The 23,740-nt window shown below is 39.0% G+C and overlaps 1 protein-coding gene across 2 annotated transcripts in view; it reads left to right on the top strand.

The window, feature by feature from the left end:
* The window catches only part of LOC126278445 (uncharacterized), a 1,166,048-nt gene that overhangs the window by 1,113,920 nt on the left and 28,388 nt on the right, over positions 1 to 23,740 (top strand). For both annotated transcript variants that reach the window (XM_049978561.1, XM_049978562.1), the window contains exon 5: positions 18,045 to 18,309. In XM_049978561.1, coding sequence (XP_049834518.1) covers positions 18,045 to 18,309 — 265 coding nt within the window. The remainder of the gene's footprint in view (positions 1 to 18,044; positions 18,310 to 23,740) is intronic.

Here is a 23,740-nt window from a genome sequence, read left to right as displayed (position 1 = left end):
GATAGTAGTAGTAGTAATAGTAGTAGCAGTAGCTCTATTCATCTGTAGAGATCTGTTTAGATCGATATAGAACATGTCAAAGTATTTACAAATTTAGTCTCATTTAAGATAAGCTATGCTATATACATTTACAGACTTCTAGTTAGAGGTAATCATTAGATTTACTCCCGGTTTACAATACACTTTTTTACAAATAACTGATTAAATAATGTAATGCCACACTTTTCACTCATATCTCACTATCAGTCACTGCACACATTACACACACATTGTTTCATGACATTTCACTCATTGCATACACAGACACACACACACACACACACACACACACACACACACACACACACACACACACTGGTGATCTCTGGGCCATTTTCTGTTGAAACTTCCCATTTGCTATCCTGAAAAACTGTATTAGTATCGAATCAGTATCCCTCTATAATGAGTGAGATGTTGAGCTCAGAAAGAGGAAGAGGTGTTAGTATAGTGGTAAGCATAGCGTGGGGGTAAGTTTTTGTAGAAATGGAAAACAAAAGGAAAAAAACCATAGTGTGAAGGTGTTATGTAGAATGTTGGAAGTTTTATAATTATTATTACTGTATATTTGAAAAACTTTTTTTTATGATACCACTAATCCGTTTTATCTAAGTGATCCTTCAATGTATGAAATGTATTGAATAACAGCTACTTTTAGCTGTATTTTCAAATAAGTGTATTTTTGCAGTTTCCTTAATCTCTTTTACTAAATTATTGTACAGTTTTATTCCTTGGTAGAAAATGCTGTTCTGAGTTTTATATTAATTTTTTCTTGGTAAATGTAAGTTGAGTCTAGCTCTTGTTTCATGGTCAGGGTCAGAGCTGTTAATGCACTTATTACAAATGTTATTTTTAAGTGTACAGCTGACTGGTAAATGTATTCACACAGAGCAATTAAAACCTCCAGTGTTTTGAACAGATCTATACAATGAGCTCGACTGCTAACTGTTGTTATTATTTTTGTGGCTCTGTTCGTGAATTTAAAAACTGTGTTCATATTTTGTGCATTTGATCCCCAAAAAAGAATGCCATAGCTAAGAACTAAGTGTACATATGAATAGTATGTAACTAAAGGACAGTGCACGTTACACACTGATGATAGGATTCTAAGGGCATAACACACTGATGACATTCTATTTGTAAGTACCTTTGTGAGTTCACACCACTTCAACTGAGAATCAATATTCATTCCTAGAAATTTAGCATTTGTTATACAGTCTGTAGGCGTGCCACCTACATTAAATTTAACATTGTCATTTCCCTCTTCAAACTGAAATTCATGGCATTGGTTTCCTTAACGTTCAATGTCACTTTGTTGCTTATTGACCAACTGTAAACTTCCTTGAGAGCTTCATTTGCTTTCTCTGCAAGGAGTTCTCTTCCTTTCTCAGTGACTATAGTATTGCTGTCTTCAACGAAGAGAATTTTTACACCATGATTAACACTACTGGGAAAGTAATTGACGTATAACAGGAATAGTATTGGTCCTAATATGCTACCTTGCGGAAACTCTATATTAATGTATTGTGATTCTGATATGTGTTTCACTAAATGCTTAGACCTATTTGAAGTATGTGTTATTCTACTCTTTGTACCCTATCTGCTAGGTATGATCGAAACCAGTCATTAGCTACCCCTCTTATTCCTAATGCTTCTAATTTAATAAAATTTTATGGTCGACTGTATCAAAGGCCTTAGGAAGATCAAAAATATGCCTGTGACACCATCATTTTTGTAAAGAGCGTCAAGTACAACTTTTAGGAATTCTACTACAGTTGATTCAGTATTTGTTCCACTTCAGAAACCAAACTGTCGTTCGCTTAAAGATTGCATTTATTCAGGTAATTCATCAATCTGTTTTTCATAATTGCTTCTATTATTTTAGAGAATGGTGACAGCAGGGAAATGGGCCAGTAGTTTTATTTGTCTTCTGCATTACCTCTCTTAAGCAAAGGTACAACTCTACCCTGATTTAACTGCTCTGCAAATGCCCCTGATGTGAAGGATTCATTTATTATATTTCTTACAGGGCCTTGTATAATCTCTATGCATTGTTTCAGTACACTCATTGCTACTTCATCTGTGCCTACTGACTTTTTATTTTTTAATTTTTGAACAGTTTTATTGACGTCATTACTCTTTCCAATGGTTTTTTTTTGTGACATGTGGTATGTGTGATATTTGGAGTGCTAAAATCGGCCTTGTGAGTGACCGTTTCAGTATTTTTTCAACTTTATGCAAGAGAACCTGTTATCTGGATTTATCCTAAAAAAGACTTACTTTTCCTAACCATAACAACAGGTGTTTGACCACGTGTGGCCCGAGATCCACCCCCTATGCTTTCATGAATCAGCTGTACCAATCTTCCCTTCCCAGTCCTGTTTATGTCTAGGCCATGCCTAGCGAAAGCCCTTCTGTTGATAGTCCTGTCAGGCATCAGAGAAACATGAGCAATGTTGGCTGTCCTCAGAGCCATCCCTAACCCTACATTGATTCGCCACACAACTCCAAGGTGTGGTCGATCATGACGCTGGAACAGCTCAACGAAGTGTACGTTGGTGCCACGAGTCACAGAAGCTATCTTTTCCAGGTCTCCACCTATTTCATATGTCCCATGCCTGTCTAAACTGTTTCCCGCCCCAGCTACTATAACTACATAGTCCTCTTTTGTAAAGTCCTTACATAAAGACCCTAAGTCCTCTATCACATAACTTAAATATTCGTCTGGTTTGCTGTACTGCAAGTGCGACCATAATAGAGTGTAACTGTTAAGAGGCGAGAAAACATACGGTTCCTGATAAGGAGGAGCAGCTATCTCAGTAGTTGCAGGGGTACCAGTCTGGATGACTGACTGATCTCGCCTTGTAACATTAACCAAAATGGCCTTGCTTTGCTTGTACTGCAAACAGCTGAAAGCAAGCAGAAACCATAGCCGCAATTTTCCCAATGGCATGCAGCACTACCATATAATTACATGATGTTGGCATCCGCTTGGGTAAAATATTTCAGAGATAAAATAGTCAGATATTTGGATCCCCGAATGGGGACTACTCAAGGCAATGTCGTCATCCAGAGAAACAAAAGTGCCATCTACAGATCAGAGGGTGAAATGTTAGACCCTTTACTCGGGCAAGTCGATTAGAAAATTTGAAAAGGGAAATGGCTAGGTTACAGTTAGTTATTGTGGCAGTTGGTGAAGTTTGGTGCCATATGGAAGAGGACTTCTTGTCAGGTGAATACAGGTTTATTAGCAAAAAATCAAATAGCGGTATTGCAGGTGTAGGTTGAATAATAAATAAGAAAACAGGAATGCGAGTAAGCTACTATGAATATCACAGTGAATACATTATTGTAGACAAGATAGACATGAAGCCGACACTCAGCATAGCAACACAAGTTTGTATACCAACTGGCTCCGCAAATGATGAAGAGATTAGGAATTGTATGGTGAGATTAAAGGAATTATTAACATAGTCAAAGCAGACGAAAAATTGATAGTGATGAGTGACTGGAATTCCATATTAGGAGAAGGAAGAGAGGGAAAAATTGTAGGCAAGTATGAACTTGGCGAAAGGAATGAAAGAGGAAGCCGACTAATAGAATTGTGCATAGGACACAATTTAAATATCGCTAACACCTGATTTAAGAATCATGAGAGACGGATATAAATGTGGAGGAGACCAGAGACACAAGAAGATTTCAGATTGATGATATAATGGTAAGACTGAGATTCACTAACCACATTTTAAATTGTAAGACATTTAGAGGAGCAGAGGACTCTGACCACAATTTATTTATTATGAGCTTAAAACTGAAGAAACTGCAAAAAGGTAGGAAATTAAGGAGATGGGTAGAGGATAAGTTGAAAGAATCAGAGGCTGCAGAGAGTTTCGGAGGGAGCATTCAGCAACGATTGAAAAAAAAACAGGGAAAAGGAATGCGGTAGAAGACGAAAAGGCAGCTTTGGAGAGCTGAAAGAGGAGCGAATATGCAAAAAGAATAGGTCAAGTTTAAATTCATGGATAACACAGGAGATATTGAATTTAACTGATGATACTAGAAAACATAAAAATGCAGTAAATTATGTAGGCCAAAGGGATTACAAATGTCTAAAAAGTGAGACTGGCAAGAAGAGCAAAATGGTTAAACAGGGATAGCTAGAGGACAAACGTAAGGCTTCATAAGCATATATCACGATGGAAAAGATAGGTAGAACCTATAGGAAAATTACAGCGTCCTTTGGAGAAAAGAGAAGCAGCTATATGAACATCAAGAGCTCAGATGGGAAACCAGTCCTACGCAAAAAAGCAAAAATGATAGATGGAAGGAGTTTCTAGAGGGTCTGTACAAGGGAGATGAACTTGCAGGCAGTGTAGTGGAAACAAAAGAGAACGTAGATGAAGATGAGATGGGAGACATGATACTGCGAGAGGAACTGGCAGAGCACTGAAGGAGCTAAATCGAAACAAGACCCCCAGAGTAGGCGACATTTCGTCAGAACTACTGTTAGCATTGGGAACACGAGCCATGACAAAACTCTTCCATCTGGTATACAAGATGTATGAGACAGGCGACACAACTACAAACATCAAGAAGAATATAATAATTCCATTTGCAAAGAAAACAATTGCTGACTGCCTTGAAATTACCAAACTACAGTGAAGCGCCAAAGACACTGATATAGGCATGCGTACTCAAATACAGAGATATGTAAATAGGGAGAATACGGCGCTGCGGTCGGCAGCGCCTCCCTAAGGCGGCAAGTGTCTGACGCATTCTATACGGGTTACTGCTGCTACAATGCATATTATCAAGATTTAGGTGAGTTTGAACGTGGTGCTAAAGTGAGAGCTATAGCGATGGGACACAGAATCACCGAGGTAGTTATGAAGTGGGGATTTTCCTGTTCGGAATTTTCACGAATGTGCCGTGAATATCAGGAATCCGGTTATGCATCAAATTTCCAACATCGCTGCTGCCGGAAAAAGATCGTGCAAGAACGAGACCATCGACGACGGAAGAGAACCGTTCAAAGTGACACAAGTGGAACTCAACCGCAAATTGCTGTATATTTCAGTGCTGTGCCGTCAGCATGTGTCAGCGTGCGAACCATTCAACGAAACATCATCGACAGGGGTTTTCGGAGCCGAAAGCCGCCTCGTGTGCCCTTAATGACTACACGACACAACGCTTTACGCCTCTACTGGGCACGTGAGTACCGATACTGGACCGCCGTTGACTGGAAACATGTTGCCTGGTTCAACGGCACTCGTTTCAAATTGTATCTAGTCGATGGATATCCATGAAAACTGCACGTCATCAGAAGACTGTCCGCCCTGGTGGAGGAATCGGTAATTGTGTGGGACGTGTGCGGTTGGAGTGATATGGGATCCCTGGTACGTTTAGATACGACACTGACAGGTGACACGTATGTAAGAACCCTGTCTGATCACCTGCATCCATTCATGCCCACTATGCATTCCGACAGACTTGGGTAATTCCAGCAGGACGGTGCGACACTTCACACGTCCATGCATTCCGACAGACTTGGGAAATTCCAGCAGGACGATGCGTCACCTCACACGTCCAGAATTGCTACAGAGTCGCTCCAGGAACACTCTTCTGAGTTGAAACACTTCCCCTGGCCACCAGACTTCCAAGACATGAACGTTATTGAGCATATCTGGGTTAGCTTGCAACGTACTGTTCAGAAGAGATCTCCATACCCTCGTATTCTTACGGATTTATGGAGAGCCCTGCAGGAGTCATTGTGTCAGTTTGCCCCCCCCCCCCCTCCCCACTACTTCAGACAGTAGCCGAGTCCATGCTACTTCGTGCTGCGGCACTTCAGCGTGATCGCGCGGGCTCTACTGTATATTTGGCAGGTGTACCAGTTCCTTTGGCTCATCAGTGTTTCATTTTCAAAAGTCATTATTTCAAAATATTAACGTTAGTTCTCTATACAAGAAAAGAGAAACTGGAGTTAAACTATTCACAGAAGATCAGTTTCGATTTTCGAAAAATGTAAGAACATGCGACCAATACTGACCCTACGATCGACGGAGGTAGGTTAGAGAAAAAAACCTACGTTTATGGGATATGTAGAATAAGAGAATGATTTTGACAATTTTGAATGGAATACTCCCTTTGAAATTATGAAGGTAACAGGTATAAAACACAGGAAGCGAAAATCTACTTACAACTTCTACAGAAACGGAAGCAGTAGTTCAGAAGACAGTGAAACAGCCGTTTAGACTGTCCTCGATGTTACTGAGTCTGTACACTGAACGAACAGAACAGCATTCAAAGAAAAATTTCGAGTAGGAATTAAAGCCCAGTTAGAAGATATAGAAACTTGAAGGTTTGCCGATTATATAGAAATTCTCTCAAAGACAGCGAAGGTCCTAGATGAGCAGTTGAACGAAATGTTCAGTGCCTTGAAGAGGGGATACAAGATGAACATCAACAAAAGCAATATAAGGATAATGGAATATAGGTGAATGAAATCAAGTGAAGGTGGTATAGAGAAATCGATTAAGAAATGAGTTGTTTAAAGTAGCAGATGAGTTTTGTTATCTGGGCTGTAAAATAATTAATGATGGCCGAAGTAGAGAGGATATGTGGACTGGCAATGTGAAGAGAAGCCTTTCGTAAAAAGAGAAATTTGTTAACATGGGATCCAGAACTAAGTGTCAGGAATTCTCTTCTGAAAGCATTAGTACGGAGTGCAGTAATGTATGGAAGTGAAACATGGACGATAAACAGATTAGATAAGAAGAGAATATAAGCTTTTAAAGTGTGCTGTAGAAGAATGCTTAACGTTAGGCGGATATTTCACGTAACTAATGAGGAGGAACTGAACAGAAAGGGGGGGGGGGGAGAAAAGAAGAAAGAATAGGTTAATAGGACACGTTCTGAGACATCAAGGCATCGCCATTTAGTTCTGTATCGAAGTTTGCGGAGTAATAATTCTAGAGGGAGACGAAGAGATTAATACAGAAAGCAGATCCAGACTGATGTTTGTAGTAGTTATTCAGGAATGAACAGGAATGTAAAGGGTAGAGTAGCATGGGGTGCTGCATCAGACCAGTCTTGCGACTGAAAACCACAACAACCACAGCAACTGTTTCGATTCTTCGTTAACATACACAAGATCTATGACTGTTGATATTAGTGACTGGACAATTTCAGTCGTTTTCCTTTTTGTATATGAAATATTTTCCAGAGACTGATAGATTTTATTTGAGTACTTCTTAATTTAAATTTCACTTTCACATGTCTTCCCAAAAACTTTGACTGCAGTTATTGGTCTTTGCTTTCCAGTTTTTGACATCTACCACCAATTAACGTGTCTTCATGAGTATAAAGTATTTTTGTTTTGACAAGTGTGTTATAATTTCATAATTATAGTTTTCTTGTGCACATTTAATACATTTTTGTAGTTTTCCAATTCTTTTATTGTTGGCGTCTGGTTTCAATAAATCGGTTCAATAACTTCACCTAAACATTCGTGTTTATTCAGATAAGATATTTTCCTGAATCCAGAAGTTTACGTTGACTGTGGAATTACGACAGCGTCTTCCTGTGTGAAATTTGCTGCCCAATTTTTGCTGCTGTTTCGTGCATTGTCTCCAGCGTCAACGTTCTTCCTTATCCTGGGGTTTGGACTGATGACGGCAGTTGCATTAAGGGCGCTAAGCACTATGGGACTCAACATCTGAGGTCATCAGTCCCATAGACTTCGAACTACTTAAACCTAACTAATCTAAGGACATCACACACATCCATGCCCGAGGCAGGATTCAAGCCTGCGACCGAAGCAGCCGCTGCTACAGCAACTACCGAACTATTCAAACATCTAGGCAGTTATCTTAGGCAAAGATCCAAGCTCTGCACGTAATAAACGAAATATACCGTGTCTTAACTTATCCCAGGAATATGCCTGCAGATAAGCTACTACTGAATTGAGATTTAGTTGGTTTGTGGTGTCTAAATCACAAAATGAAATATAAGCACACTGTGGGAATTTTGAGTTAAGTTCATCGACATGCTCTTGTAAGATGTCATTCACTTATGTATTCACATTTTATAACGCCTATTTCTAAATAAACCACTGCTTTACCTAGTGCTCCATTTGTGAAGTGAGGGATATTGCAGTCTCCATCATATTAAAGTCTATCGCGATTTGTCATCACGTCAAGCAATGCCTGGAACAGACATTGTCGCACGATCACTGGCATGCTGAAGTAGCATGTAAATACAATGTTCCGTAGCAGCCGTTGTAAATCTCGAGTTCCTCCTCTGATTCGTCTCCAGAATTTCAGAATCCATACATAAGTCACTTAAACGCAGACTAGGCACTAACGTAGCCATGCATAAACCGTCGCGTACGACCAGCTTGACTGCTCCCGCTAGATACTTTCTGTACAACCCTCCACAACCTGTTAACTCGACCACGCCATTGTTGCCCAACACTACAATGCCCAAAAAAGAAACGCACGTCGCTGCTACCAAATTCTCTTAATTTCCAACATAGAATATTGATGTAATGGAATCTGTAGTCTTACACCTTTCAGATTATTAAACATTGTGACTGTGTTATATTAAATACAGTCCTGGAAATTGAAATAAGAACACCGTGAATTCATTGTCCCAGGAAGCGGAAACTTTATTTACACATTCCTGGGGTCAGATACATCACATGATCACACTGACAGAACCACAGGCACATAGACACAGGCAACAGAGCATGCACAGTGTCGGCATTAGTACAGTGTATATCCACGTTTCGCAGCAATGCAGGCTGCTATTCTCCCATGGAGACGATCGTAGAGATGCTGGATGTAGTCCTGTGGAACGGCTTGCCATGCCATTTCCACCTGGCGCCTCAGTTGAACCAGCGTTCGTGCTGAACGTGCAGACCGCGTGAGACGACGCTTCATCCAGTACCAAACATGCTCCGTGGGGGACAGATCCGGAGATTTTGCTGGCCAGGGTAGTTGACTTCACCTTCTAGACCACGTTGAGTGGCACAGGATACATGCGGACGTGCATTGTCCTGTTGGAACTGCAAGTTCCCTTGCCGGTCTAGGAATGGTAGAACGATGGGTTCGATGACGGTTTGGATGTACCGTGCACTATTCAGTGTCCCCTCGACGATCACCAGAGGTGTACGGCCAGTGTAGGAGATCGCTCCCCACACCATGATGCCGGGTGTTGGCCCTGTGTGCCTCTGTCGTATGCAGTCCTAATTGTGGCGCTCACCAGCACGGCGCCAAACACGCATACTATCATCATTGGCACCAAGGCAGAATCTACTCTCATCGCTGAAGACGACACGTCTCCATTCGTCCGTCCATTCACGCCTGTCGCGACACCACTGGAGGCGGGCTGCACGATGTTGGGGCGTGAGTGGAAGACGGCCTAATGGTGTGCGGGACCGTAGCCCAGCTTCATGGAGACGGTGGCAAATGGTCCTCGCCGATACCCCAGGAGCAAAAGTGTCCCTAATTTGCTGGGAAGTGGCGGTGCGGTCCCCTACGGCACTGCGTAGGATCCTACGGTCTTGGCGTGCATCCGTGCGTCGCTGCGGTCCGGTCCCAGGTCGACGGGCACGTGCACCTGCCGCCGACCACTGGCGACAACATCGATGTACTGTGGAGACCTCACGCCCCACGTGTTGAGCAATTCGGCGGTACGTCCACCCGGCCTCCCACATGCCCACTATACGCCCTCGCTCAAAGTCCGTCAACTGCACATACGGTTCACGTCCACGCTGTCGCGGCATGCTACCAGTGTTAAAGACTGCGATGGAGCTCCGTATGCCACGGCAAACTTTCTGACACTAACGGCTGCGGTGCACAAATGCTGCGCAGCTAGCGCCATTCGACGGCCAACACCGCGGTTCCTGGTGTGTCCACTGTGCCGTGCGTGTGATCATTGCTTGTACAGCCCTCTCGCAGTGTCCGGAGCAAGTATGGTGTGTCTGACACACCGGTGTCAATGTGTTCTTTTTTCCATTTCCAGGAGTGTAGTTTGAAGAAGTAAGTGCTACATCGCGCAATAATATTTTGAACTGATAGGTGGCCGTCGTTGGAGAGTCTGCGTCAATAAGATTTTTTTTTCCACCATCTATAATCAGTGTTCAGGTGTGCACGGCTTTTCTTACAATGCATCGGATGACCTCCTAGCCAGTAAGGCAGCTCATAGTGATAGACCCTAGTCCTAAGCTGCCGCAATACAAGTCTCTCACTTTAATTTGTAATCTGTGTATAAGGGCAATCAACTGATGATAACAAATATTCCTACGATTAGTTAGCAAGTTAGTTACTTTCATGTTCCATGGACCTTTTTGTATGATAAATAGTAATGATGTGCAATGAGTCTTTTTTTTTACATTTACTTCGCAAATTAATATGTAAACATGGCTGCTTGCTCTAAATTTATACTCTGCAATTTTTTTTAAATATGCAGATATTAGTTAGTAATTCCTTCTCGACACCTTTAACGTATAACAAGAGAGATTCTTCTACAGAACAGAAAGAGTTGTCAACCAGAAATTTTGTCAGCTAGTTTTCAAATTTTGGCTTGCTTTCTGTCAGACAACTTATATACCGTACTAGGTACGTGGTAAAAAATTTTCGTTGAAGCATTGTGCACCGCTATTTGTGCTGAGGACAACCTTAACGTGGAGTAATGACTGTGATTTTTCCTTCTGATATTGTAATTATTTACGTTGTTCCTTTCGAGCTGTAAACGATTATGTACGACAAACTTCATGAAGGAATAAATATACTGTGAGGCAGTAGTCAGAATGCCAAAATCCTTACACAGATGTTTGCAAGATGATAGTGGTTGGTGTTGTGACATATTATTCATACAGCATGTTTTTGAGTAATCAAGACTTTCTTCCTTAACGATGAGCTACCACAGAACATCCTTCCATATGGCATTATTGAATGAAATGCAATGACTTTGAGGGCTAATGTGGCTGAACTTAGTTGTTTTAGAAGTTCCAATTTTTGTTTTTGTTTAAATAGTCATCAATGTGGGCAGATTCGAATTTAGTGTTTCCACCCTGTACATTATTTCTTCACCCCGTGTTACACTTATCATTGGTGTAGTTGCCTAGATGTGCTGAACTTAATATGTTGTATCTTTATAAAATTGAGGTTGAGACTATTCACAGAAATCCAGGCAATGATAGTTTTAAGAACTTTGTTTACTATTTCTTCTGTTTCTGTATGTATGCTTGGGTTGATTACATTACTACTGTCATCTTCAGGAAGAACTACTTTAGGGAAATAGCTTGTGAACGTTGTTCTAGTGATCTGCAGACTACGCGTAGGGTCATGAGTTCGGTTATGACTCCTGGTACCATATTAGATCATTAATTCAGAGACCTAATAGCGTACTGAACGTATGCCTTTCTTTCGTTCTTTCGTATTTGAGAATGTTTTTACTAAAGAGGACAGTAACAATGTAGGTTGGACTTCTTATTATTCTGATATTATACACAGCAACTAATCATGGTTTTCTCACGCTCACATTGGCTTGTTGCCGATATATGTTACCGTAGTTTGTGGTTTCTTTTCGTGAGTATTGTGTGTACCTCACTTTGGATCCTGGGAATTGATTGATTCTATCATTGCAGCGGTGGTGCGAGTGAAAAAAAATTGAAAATACCACAAATTATAAAGGCTTCAGCAACTGAGAAACTTTTCGCTTCGCTATCCTTTAGTAATTTTGATAAGAAATATTTTGACTGATGTGATTGATTAATATTTAACTTTTAGCCAACCACTGGTGATCTATTAATTAACGTCTCTATAGAAACAGAAACGTCTTGTCAGTTACCTTTCTGGTGAAGTAGGACAGTCGTAGAACAGTTTGAATGAGCTTTTTTATTCACGTTCCTGCGATATCAAATGTACTTTTTTCAGGCTTTAAGAACTCCTACTGCAAAAATGATCATCGCAAGACCTCTTTCTTGTGTTCCTGGCTCAAACTCCTTTATGAAACACGTTTAGAATCAGTCGAGCAATATCATTATATCATAATCAACTATCATTGTGTCTGACTAAATTTTTATGGTACACAGACTAACGAATGGTGGAGCACAAAGAATCGGCCCCAAGCATTAGACTGCTCGTTGTCACTCTCCTATTTCGAAGCTGTTCCTTGCATTAGCTTATTTGTTATTTCTTTGTTATCTAATTGTTATATGTTTATCTATTTGTTGTCATATCTGCTCGTGGCTGGAAACAATTCGTAACTGGTGATCAGTCTATACTCTGGGTCGGTTTATTGTGCGTCGACCTATACATAGAAAAACTATGGAGATCGAGTAATTCTACCATGTGCGTTCCTTTCACGTCGTCAGTTTAGTATTGTGACATAAAACGGAGAAGCTGCACAAGCAGAAATTTAGTAGCGGCAGGAACTACAATAGCAAGTGCTAACAACCCCACGAGAGATTAGTTCCACGTGCTAATTTGGAGCATTTTACAGATTTAACACCGGTGTGAAAATTTTAGAGCCGCTAAAAGGACTGAGTCTGCCGAAATGCCGGCAATATTTTAATCATAAGCGCAGTCACAGGCATTAATTAGCCTGTCCGGAATAAAAGTTGGCCGGAAAGCGCTGCCCTGTGTCGACCGAGGGGCAGCTGTGCTCTCACACAATGGAGACGGGCGGCAAACGGCAACCGTAATGAGTGCTCCTCGCATGCGTGATATCTGTGACAGTTCCGCTCCTATGCAGTTCCACAAAACACAAGCACGTGTCTATATTCATATCCAAAAATTTATAGCCTCTGAACTTACATTTCAAGCTGTCACAAAAATGGCTTGTTTCCAGTTTCCTTATTTAAAATAGACATGATTTATTATACACATGCTTCGTGACAAATCTGAGCTTATAACAAGTTTGTGTTGCCGTCACCAGCAGCAAGCACAGAAATATTTGTTTTGGATATAAAACCGGCTTTTCTTGCTGCATCGTATTTTGTTCCCCCCAGACGCGTTTCGTCTCTTACTTTAAAGTATTTTCAATGGGATTTAGAATGATGTTGTTTAGTTTTGATGTGTAATATTTGTAGATTATGAAAAGGTTCACGTCTCGTAAATAAGTCATAACTTACACTTCTTCAAGTTTCTGGTTAGCACCTACGTTTCCTCTCATCTCGTCACATGCTGGAGGTCACAGTATAACCTCACTTACGAAATATAAGCATGTATTCAAGTTCCGAACTTTTTCTTCACAGTTTTCACATTGTCTTCCCTTATTACTGTGGAACACTAGTACTCTTATCTCAGTAGTTGTAGATATTTGATCGAAAACTGTGATTTAAACGTGTAGCTACTGTCAGTTCACTATATGTGTCATCGTGTTTGATTTACGTGCATGTTGCCAACCTAACAAAATATGTGCAGAAAACTAACGTATATTCATTTCTGTTGTGTTTATGTCTCTCTCTGTATGTCTAAAATATTAAGTGTGTGCATGTTTATGCATTATAATTTGTGTGTGTGTGTGTGTGTTTGTGTGTGCGCGCGCTTACGTGCGTGCGTGGGTGTGTCGGTGGTTATTCAGTCCCAGTTGTAGAATGTTGAATATGAATGTAATAGCTATCAGAGCGTGATTTGAACTCTTGGTGTGAATAGCCAACGACACACCGGCACACACACATTCGTACAAACACAGAGAAATGAATAGACATTAGTTTTCAGCATATACTTCGTTAGATTGGCAGTATGCACATAAAGAGACCAAACAGGATGAGGCATAAAGTGAACTCGCAGTAGATATCGTCTTTTTTTCTGTTTTCCGCCTTTCCCTTAGTTCCTTTAAATTCTTGGAGGTATGTGCTACCTATGCCACTATTTGAAGGCAGTTTGTTTATTGCCATACGCGTTTCGCTTCTTTTATTTGGGAGGCAGACTTCAAATCAAGTTTCCGATCAAAGATGTATAACGAGTGACAGTAAACAAATAATATTCCGTGGCAATAAGGGCAAAGAATATGAAAATTGTAAAGAAAAATGTACTGAACCTAAGGACGTGCTTATGTTGCGTAAGTGAAGTTAAAGTGTGATCAGCAGCGTGTGATACATGGGAGGAAATGCAGATGACAACCAAAAACACAAAAGACTGTAACAGGTATTTACGTAAAAAACGAGATGTAAACTGTTTTATAAACAACAAATAACACATATCAAACTGCATCATTCTAGAACCCACTGACGCTGCCTTAATGTAAAAGGCGAAAGGCGTCTGGGAGAAATAAAATACAGTACAGCGAGAAAGGGCGGTTTTTATTTATAGAACAAATATTTCTGAGCCTTCAGTTCTGCACAATAACAAATGTACCTTAATACATTATCGAAGAACAGATCACTGATGTTTATCTATTTAGTTATCATTCTAACTGATATGTGACATTGTTCACTAAAACTTACCATATGTGCGTCTCTTAACGAAAGACTTTCCTCAGCAGCATAGATGACAAAAGCATCCTTAGATACTTTTGTTTCTTTTTATGGAGAAAATATACTATTACACTCCTTCTTTGCAGTAGGTAATTATTTTTGGAGTAATGTATAATTTGTATATATATCTTTCGAGATAAAAATTTGACATACGAATTTAATGAACTGTACTTAACTGCATTAATATCAGTTCACTACCTACAATCTACCACATTAATAAAGACAATTATTGGAAGCATAGTCATATGCAATGAACACGTTTTTCAATGAACACTAGTTTAAGGTTGTCTTTCTAGCACCTACGCTATCTGATTGAGATTAAATTTGCACAATTAACGAAAATAATTGGGTCAACAAAAAAATTTATTAAATTTCTAAATGATAGTGGGAAACTTCTTAATTTGTAGACTATTTTGAAATATTTGCACTAATTACCAAAGTAAATATTTTAAGAAAATGTAGAATAGATTGGTTCCAGAATTTTCACTGAAGAAAAATTAGTAGTGAAAGTTGAAAATGTACTTGAATACAGAGAGACAGAGACAGGTAAAAGAGAAGGAATTAATCAGATTAAACACTTTGAAAAAAGTACATGTCACTAGATTATAATGATCAACAGAATGTATAAAGACTATCTTGTACTTATCTGAAAATATTTGTAATAACAATTTTAAGTTTAGAATCTCATACTTAAACAATATTAAGCTTTGGCTGCTGATTTGCTTCATTACATATGAATAAATTGTAATGTATGTAGAGTACAAATATCTGTTAGAGAACTGAAACACTGAAAAGAGTATAAGGAAATATTGTTTGGGAAATGTGGAATGATTAGGTGACCTAATCAAATATGCAGAAAACGATATAGATAATGACAGAACTAAGAATAATTTGGTCATGCCTGTAACTAAATGAATAAGAGAAAAAGAAACAAGTAGTAACATTTCTAAGTTTTTATTCAGAGATATCATTTATAGTAGGATGCTGCTCAAATATGAATCGCTTGATGTCCTTAAGACTTTGTGAGATCATCACCTAAATATTGTTCTCCATATTAGCTTAAACCCATATGCAGATTGTAAGCAAAAGTTGCAGTAGATAAGACTGCAGTTGGTAATTCTGTGTTATTCATAAAACAGTTTAAAGATTTGCAATGGTATTTAACTTCTGAAGATAACTAAAGTAGATTTAATTTTAAATTTCTTACAGCTGTGCAACAGGTGCTGTGGGATTCCTTCTAATTCATATAATGTAAATTCCCTCATCAGTTGTGAAATAATATTCATGAAAACTATCAGCAATGTTATTCATAAAAGTTTAATAACCAGAACTATACTGAAAATTCCATGTATTAATGTTATGATTAACCGTTTTCCAGCACGTGACAGACATTTGTGTATCATACTGTTAATATGGAAATAATTAAATAAAGAATGAAACTACAGACAGGAAATTCTAACTAAATTTCTATAGTTTGATGAACAAAAAAGTTCATCTAGGAACCAAATAATAACTATTTAGAGCAAAGGCACTCGAAAAATTAGCAACGTGAAAGAATTACATGGATGATTCTTTATAAATCAATACCAGATTCCAGACATATTCAATGTCTTTTTCTACAAGTGCTACCCAATTATTCAGTACCCTATTATATCACAGAAGAACTCTGTGAACATCATTTGACACAATTCTGCTACATCCTAAATCTCCCATAGAAAATTTCATTCCACTCAACTTTCCTAAAAGCATTTCTTAGTTATTATTGAGAATTCAGAATTGAGATATTGGCATTTAACACCTTATTATGTAGTAATTTATGTAGTGAATCTCTTCATAGTGAGGCTTTATCAGAAAAATTCAAATATTTTGCTGTTGTGTCCATTCAAAGAACAGCAGGCTGTGGAAGCAATGAGTAATTCTTTACAACAGGGTTTATCTAGGGTCCTCAATGATTTAATATATATTAATAGTCTTGTAGTTTCCCTGCCACGACGTAAATTTTGACCACATCAAACAAGAATGTAAATAAAATAAAATGGTAATAGTCTACAAAGTGCACCAGCTTCTTGTGAAATAAAATAGTAATAGTCTTAAAAATGCACTAACTGGTTACAAGAAGTATGTCAGGTTTTAGTCATGCACTGTCTTGGAAGGAGCTCTTTAACAGCTACTATAATCAGTAATAATATCACAATAAACAGTAATTCCTAGGAACTGGGATCTAGAGCCTGTATAAAATTGGTAAGTTCCATCATCCATATTTAATTACGCTAGATTCCTTTGTCTACCACCATCATCTGATATCAACTATTGTTACTTGATAACGCGAATATAGGTACAAATGAAGTGATTCTGGTAGACTAATAAATACAAGGGGCGAAATCACATAATAATGATTACCTGTTATATACTACACAATCAAAGGGAAGTAACACTATCACTGTACTTTCTCATTTTTTCTAATGAAGCAAGAAATTCTGTTTACACTGACTACAGTGTAAACTGTAAGGTGCAACACTGTAAGTGCAACACTGTAAGGATACCAAATGAAATTGAATATAGCATTTTCTAAGAAACAAGATCACATTTTGTTTAAAGGAATAACAAACATAAAGTAAATCTATGGATGGTCGAATCGGGATTAGAAACCCACTTCCACCGAATGTGGGTAGAGTGATTTTACCATTTCAGTATCTGACTTCGTTTTAACATCAGTGGAGATGAGAAAAATATGAAAAGCTACACATATATTCAGCATCCGTATGTTAAATGTACTTTTGGTAACTTAATGGAATCATTTCTTCCTAAGAATCATACAATAAACGCATGGCATACAAATTAAACTCTACGTTTTTTGACTCGCAGAATGATGGAACAGGCTTCAAAGAAGTCCAACAATTATTAATGTATTTCAGACGGTGAAGAATCTCACAATATAATCATTTTTTTCTTTGCAACAAAGTATTTCAGCTAGTCTGTTTGGATAAAACAGATATTCACCACAACTAATTTTAAAACTGTCCAAATAAAAGTAAAGTTGATACTTGAAATATTTTATAACTCACAATACGCAAATGTAGCAGAAACAAAATTTCTGTCACATCAAGTTCATTTTATGTCACATAGCGAGCATTTTAGATTGCTTCATTATACTGGTTTCGCCTTATCCTTACTTCATAGACGATTCATTCAAAATGTTTGCTATGTGAACCGCAAAATAGTCCATTGCCACAACTAGTAGTACTCACTGGTGGGCTGTAAGAGTCCACAGCAATGTGCTTGTCATTTAGTACTACTCATAGGGCATGCCTGGTTTGTGGAATACTACTGATATAACCAGTAGTAATATCTTGAAACTAAATATCATTGTCTCGTTTAGCATGAGCTTGGTCTTGGTCGTGTAGAATTTGGTAACTTACACTTAAACTGATATGCTTTTCACGTGTTATGTTCTGAATTACTTACTGGTAACAGAATGCTGCAAGAAGATTGAAGCAACTGAGGGTTTTCCTTTGTGCAGGCTGACCAAAGTTTGCTGAAAGGTCCAGACATAATTGTCTCGCCTCTGGACGATCTGGAGACGTCCATCCTCGGCCTGGAGTTCAAGGTGCGGCCGCGCCACTTCCGGCGGGGTGACATGAAGCTCAAGTGCCTGGCCACCATCGCGACCGTCTACTGGAGGAGCAACGAGGAGAGCGTCGAGAGCGACCGCCTCCAGAAGGCGCCCGTGCTGGAGAGCAGGGCTACCGTGCAGACCAGCAACTCCAGAGCCGACAAGGTTCAAGGTGAGTGTGGCCTCCTCAGTATCACAGATTCTGTAGCGTTATCTTTTTGTTCCGCACTGGAAACTGTTTTAAGTCGAATGCTTTTTTTGAGCTGTATGTGAAGTTTATTTATGCAGTGAGTCATGTTCATGCCGTCCAGAATTACTCGATAAAAGATCCACCTGTTATGGAAACAAAAGTTGTACACTAAAAACCAAACATGCTTCAGCACCTTTGTGCCGTCATCAGTGGGTATCCATCACTAAAATGTTAACTTTTAGGTTAGTCAGTTGTGAAGATGGTCACACACAACATAATAATTTCGAAAATAGGATTTGATAAAGGGTAACCTCTGATGCTGGCACAAAATAACTAAAATATATTATGTTTTAAAGAAAAACGGTTGTTTGCAGAATTACAATGTCGTCGGCAAACTTCAAATTTTTTGTTTCTTCACCATGGATTTTATTTCCTACTCCAACTTTTTCTTTTCTTTCCTATGCTGCTTCTTCAGTATAGAAACTGAACAACATCTGGAATACGCTACAAAATGCCTAATTCCCTTCTTAAGTACCGCTGCCCTTTCTTGCCCCTCAACTTTTATAACTGGCATCCGGTTTCGTACGAACTGTAAATAGCCTATTGCTCCCTGTATATCACGCTCGCCACCTTCAGTTTTCCAGTCAACATTTTCATAAGCTTCTCTACTTTTACAAATGCTAGAAACGTAGGTTTGCTTTCCTTCACCTACCTTCTAAGGTACGTCGTAGGGTCAGTATTGTCTCCCGTGTTCCCACATTTCTAGGGAATCCTAAATGACCTCCCCGCGGTTGGCGTCTACCATTTTTTCTATGCGTCTGTAACGAATTCGTGTTAGTATTTTGCAACCCTGACTTATCAGACTGATAGTTCGGTAATTTTTACACCTGTAGTATTAATGAAATAAGGACCTAAAGCACGTCTGTAGTAAAATGCATTGTAAAATTTTGCAGCAGTCGGTAGGGAAATTTTGGAGATACACGATTCTGAGCAAGAGCACGTTTACATTTTCATTTCTGTGTATCAACGATATACTCACGTGCAGCATTTAAAAACAGAAAGAAATAAAAGAATTAGTTATGCTACTGATTTTAATGGAGTTATATATACCATAATTGCTTTCATTCCTTCAAAGTTTCCTATTTTGGATCACACACATTGATTATAGTTACATTTTACAAAGTTACTTCATAACTTATCCTAAAACAAGTGGAACCTTTCCACTATTGAAAAGAAAACAACAACACATCCATTTTAATAATAAATATAAATGTCATTTTCTTTGTGTTAGTTATTACTTTGGGACAGATTAAGAATTAACAGCTGGATATTTAACTGCTAATGAATTTCGGTGACTGACAATGTGTAGATGGTGTGTTTACATGAAGCAACATGTGTGATATATCTGAGCAATAGACATTGTGTACTCGAAGACAACTGCTAGATTGGGTGCAGTACTTTCCAGCAATAATCTGGCTGACTGAAACTGCTCAAACTCATGATTTGTCTACAGTGACGACGAACAAAGGTTAAATAGCTCACTTCACAGGCATCAATCTCCCACAGATGCAGTATACATCTGTTCTCTCCACTTGCGCTCTGTAAAATATGCTCTGGGCATTTGCTTACTTTCAATTCTCCGACTAAGGTTCATCATTACGTAAATCAAATTAACTGTTGGCGACTTTCGTTGCTTTTGCGTAACGTTTTCCTTTCCCACAGTAAAAGTAACATATGCTTGCCAAAAATGTTGATTATGCAAAGCAGTCCAGAATAATGCCAGTATATTACTGAAGTGTCCTATTAGGTGAAAAATATTTTGATATCCCCACGGTCACAGCTCTGTGCTATCCATGGCTAATTATTGTCAAACGGGCGGCTGCTTTAGATATAGTAGTGTTAGGGCTATTTGCATTCTGTAATCATCTGGTAATCACGATAAAAACATTAAAAATAGGGAGGTAAGTGACTACAGCACCTAGACCAAGTTTTCACTGGTTTCATGTGTAGAGCATGGAGTCAGAAAAGGATTTAGTAGCAGATTACTTGCGTCGCAGGGCGAAGTTCGCGTTAAGTAGGTATTGTAGAGGGAGTGCGCCAGTCTGGAGTATGCAGATGACTTATCGTAATCCATGTTGGAAAAAGGCACTTGGTACACTTTCAGTAATTTTGATTGTTTCAGCTTTAACTTGAATAATAGTCGTAGCTCTTTCAGATTCGTTTCTTTCGTTTCTAGAATGTAGCTGACAATTTGGTTCCTTTTGCTTTATATTTCTTCTCCACAATGATAACCGTGAGTTCGTCACACCTTTACAGCTACATAGCATATCGACTGTTAGCTACAGAGTCCTTGGTTGAAGAATACGGAGGTGCTTCTTTGTTGGCGTAGTGACGGGCTTTGGTTGTCATTTTTTTGGTCCAATGTAGTGGAAATGGATTGATATTTCATGATAATGGTCGCTTTTTGAAATTTACTACTTCAGCCTCTAGGCCACTGTCAGATGATCAAATATTTATAACAACAGGCGCTGTCAGTCAGTGCGTTCCTAGTGTCTCCGACATTTTTAAGTCTCAGAAAATTATTTCTTAAATGTATACTGTCGCCTTTATTACTGTTTTTAGGAGCAGATTTCTTCTAATCTACATCTACATATACATGGATACTCTGCAAATAATATTTAAGTGGCTGGCAGAGAGCTCATCGAACCACCTTCACAATTCTCTAGTATTCCAATCTCGTATAGCACGCGAAAAGAATGAACATCTATATCTTTCCGTACGAGCTCTGATTTCCCTTATTTTATCGTGGTGGCCATTCCTCCCTATGTAGGTCGGTGTCAACAAAATATTTTCCTATTCGGAGGAGAAAGTTGGTGATTGGAATTTCGTGAGAAGATTCCGTCGCAACGAAAAACGCCTTTCTTTTAATGATGTCCAGCCCAAATCCTGTATCATTTCTCTGACACTCTCTCCCATATTTCGCGATAATACAAAACGTGCTGCCTTTCTTTGAACTTTTTCGATGAACTCCGTCAGTCCTATCTGGTAAGGACCACACACCGTGAGCAGTATTCTAAAAGAGGACGGACAAGCGTAGTGTAGGCAGTCTCCTTAGTAGGTCTGTTACATTTTCTAAGTGTCCTGCCAATAAAACGCAGTCTTTGGTTAGCCTCCCCCACAATATTTTCTACGTGTTCCTTCCAATTTAAGTTATTTGTAATTATAATATCTAGGTATTCGGTTGAATTTACGGCTTTTAGGTTAGACTGACTTATCGTGTAACCGAAGTTTGAGTTCCTTTTAGCATTCACATGGATGACCTCACACTTTTCGTTATTTAGGGTCAACTGCCACTTTTCGAACCATTCAGATATTTCTTCTAAATCGTTTTGCAGTTTGTTTTCATCTTCTGATGAGTTTATTAGTCGATAAAGGAGAACGTCATCTGCAAACAACCGGAGACGGCTGCTCATATTGTCTCCCAAATCGCAATGCTGCTTTGGCAGCATAAGGAACAGCAAAGGACCTATAACACTACCTTGGGGAACGCCAGAAATTACTTCTGTTTTACTCGATGAATTTCCGTCAGGTACTACGAACTGTGACCTCTCTGACAGGAAATCACAAATACAGTCACATAAAAGAGACGATATTCCACTCAATTTCACTATTAGCCGCTTGTGTGGTGCAGTGTCAAAAGCCTTCTGGAAATCCAGAAATACAGAATCGATCTGAAGTCTCTTGTCAACGGCACTCAACACTTCATATGAATAAAGAGGTAGTTGTGTTTGACAGGAACGATGTTTTCTAAACCCATGTTGACTGTATCTCAATAGCCCATTTTCTTCGAGGTAATTCATAATATTCGAACACAATATATATTACAAAATCCTCCTACATATCGACGATAACGATATGGGTCTGTAAATTAGTGGATTACTCCTACTACTTTTCTTGAATATAGGTGTGACCTGCGCAACTTTCCTGTCTTTGGGTACGGATCTTTCGTCGAGCGAACGGTTGTATATGATTGTTAAAAATGGAGCTAATGCATCAGCAGACTCCGAAAGGAACCTAATTGGCATATAGTATGGACCAGAAGACTTGCTTTTATTAAGTGATTTGCGTTGGTTCACTACTCCGAGGATACTTACTTCTACGTTAGTCATGTTGGCGGCTGTTCTCGATTCGAATTCTGGAATATTTACTTCGTCTCTTTCTGTGGAGGCATTTCGGAAGGCTGTGTTTAGTAACTCTGCTTTGGCAGCACTATCTTCGATAGTATCTCCATGGCTATCGCACAGAGAATTCATTGATTGTTTCTTGCCGCTAACATACTTCACAAACGACTAGAATCTCTTCGTATGTATGCCAGGTTTCGAGACAAAGTTTCGTAGAAACTGTTTAAGCATCTCGCATTGAAGTCCGCGTTTAATTTCTAGCCTCTGTAAAAGATCGCCAGTCTTGGGGATTTTGCTTCTGTGTGTTGTTTCGTTGTTTCTGCAACAGTGTTCTAATCCATTTTGTCTACCAAGGAGGATCAGCTCCGTCGTTTGTTAATTAATTTGGTATAAATCTCTCAATTGCTGCAGATACTATTTCTTTGAATCTAAGCCACATCTGGTCTACACTTTTATTATCAATTTGGAATGAGTGGAGATTGTCTCTCAGGAAGGCGTCAAGTGAATTCTTATCTACTTTTTTGAATAGGTGTATATCTCGCTCATTTTTCAAGAATTTGGGGACTACAATATTCAATCTCACTACGACAAACCTGTGTTCATTAATTCCTGAATCAGTCTTGACGCACGTTATTAACTCAGGATTATTTGTTGCCAAGAGGTCCAGAGTATCTTCACAACCGTCTACTAATCGCGTCGGCTCATGAAATAACTGCTTGAAATAATTTTCAGAGAATGCGTTTGGCACGATTTCGGATGATATTTTATACGCACCTCCGGAATGAAACATGTATTTTCGCCGACATATATAGGGTAAATTAAAGTCACCACCAACTATTACCGTACGTGTTTGAAATCAAAGTCAAGTTTTCTTTGAACCTTTCAGCAACTGTATAATCTGAATTGGGAGTTCGGTAAAAGGATCATATTATTATTTTATTTTTGTGAAGCGCACTGCCTGCAGCCATTCCTTGGAAACAAAACAGTTTACTTGCTACTAGATTTCTCTCTCGAAGTAGACAGTGCTTAATGGGAAGAGTAATGTGCGTTCCTTAATGCAGAAACTTTGAGCTAACTTTTCTCATTCCTTGTTAATTATTTAAAGTTTGCGTTACATTCTCTTTGTACTGTCCAGCACTTCTGAATTAAGTTTGTAGCCAACCTTTCCGCCTTCGTGGACTACTTTCACCGCTAAACCTCCGATGTCTTGAATAAACTTCGCATTGGAACTC

The sequence above is a fragment of the Schistocerca gregaria genome, chromosome 6 (assembly GCF_023897955.1).
Source record: "Schistocerca gregaria isolate iqSchGreg1 chromosome 6, iqSchGreg1.2, whole genome shotgun sequence".
NCBI lineage: Eukaryota > Metazoa > Arthropoda > Insecta > Orthoptera > Acrididae > Schistocerca > Schistocerca gregaria.
This window is presented reverse-complemented; position numbering and strand designations above follow the sequence as displayed.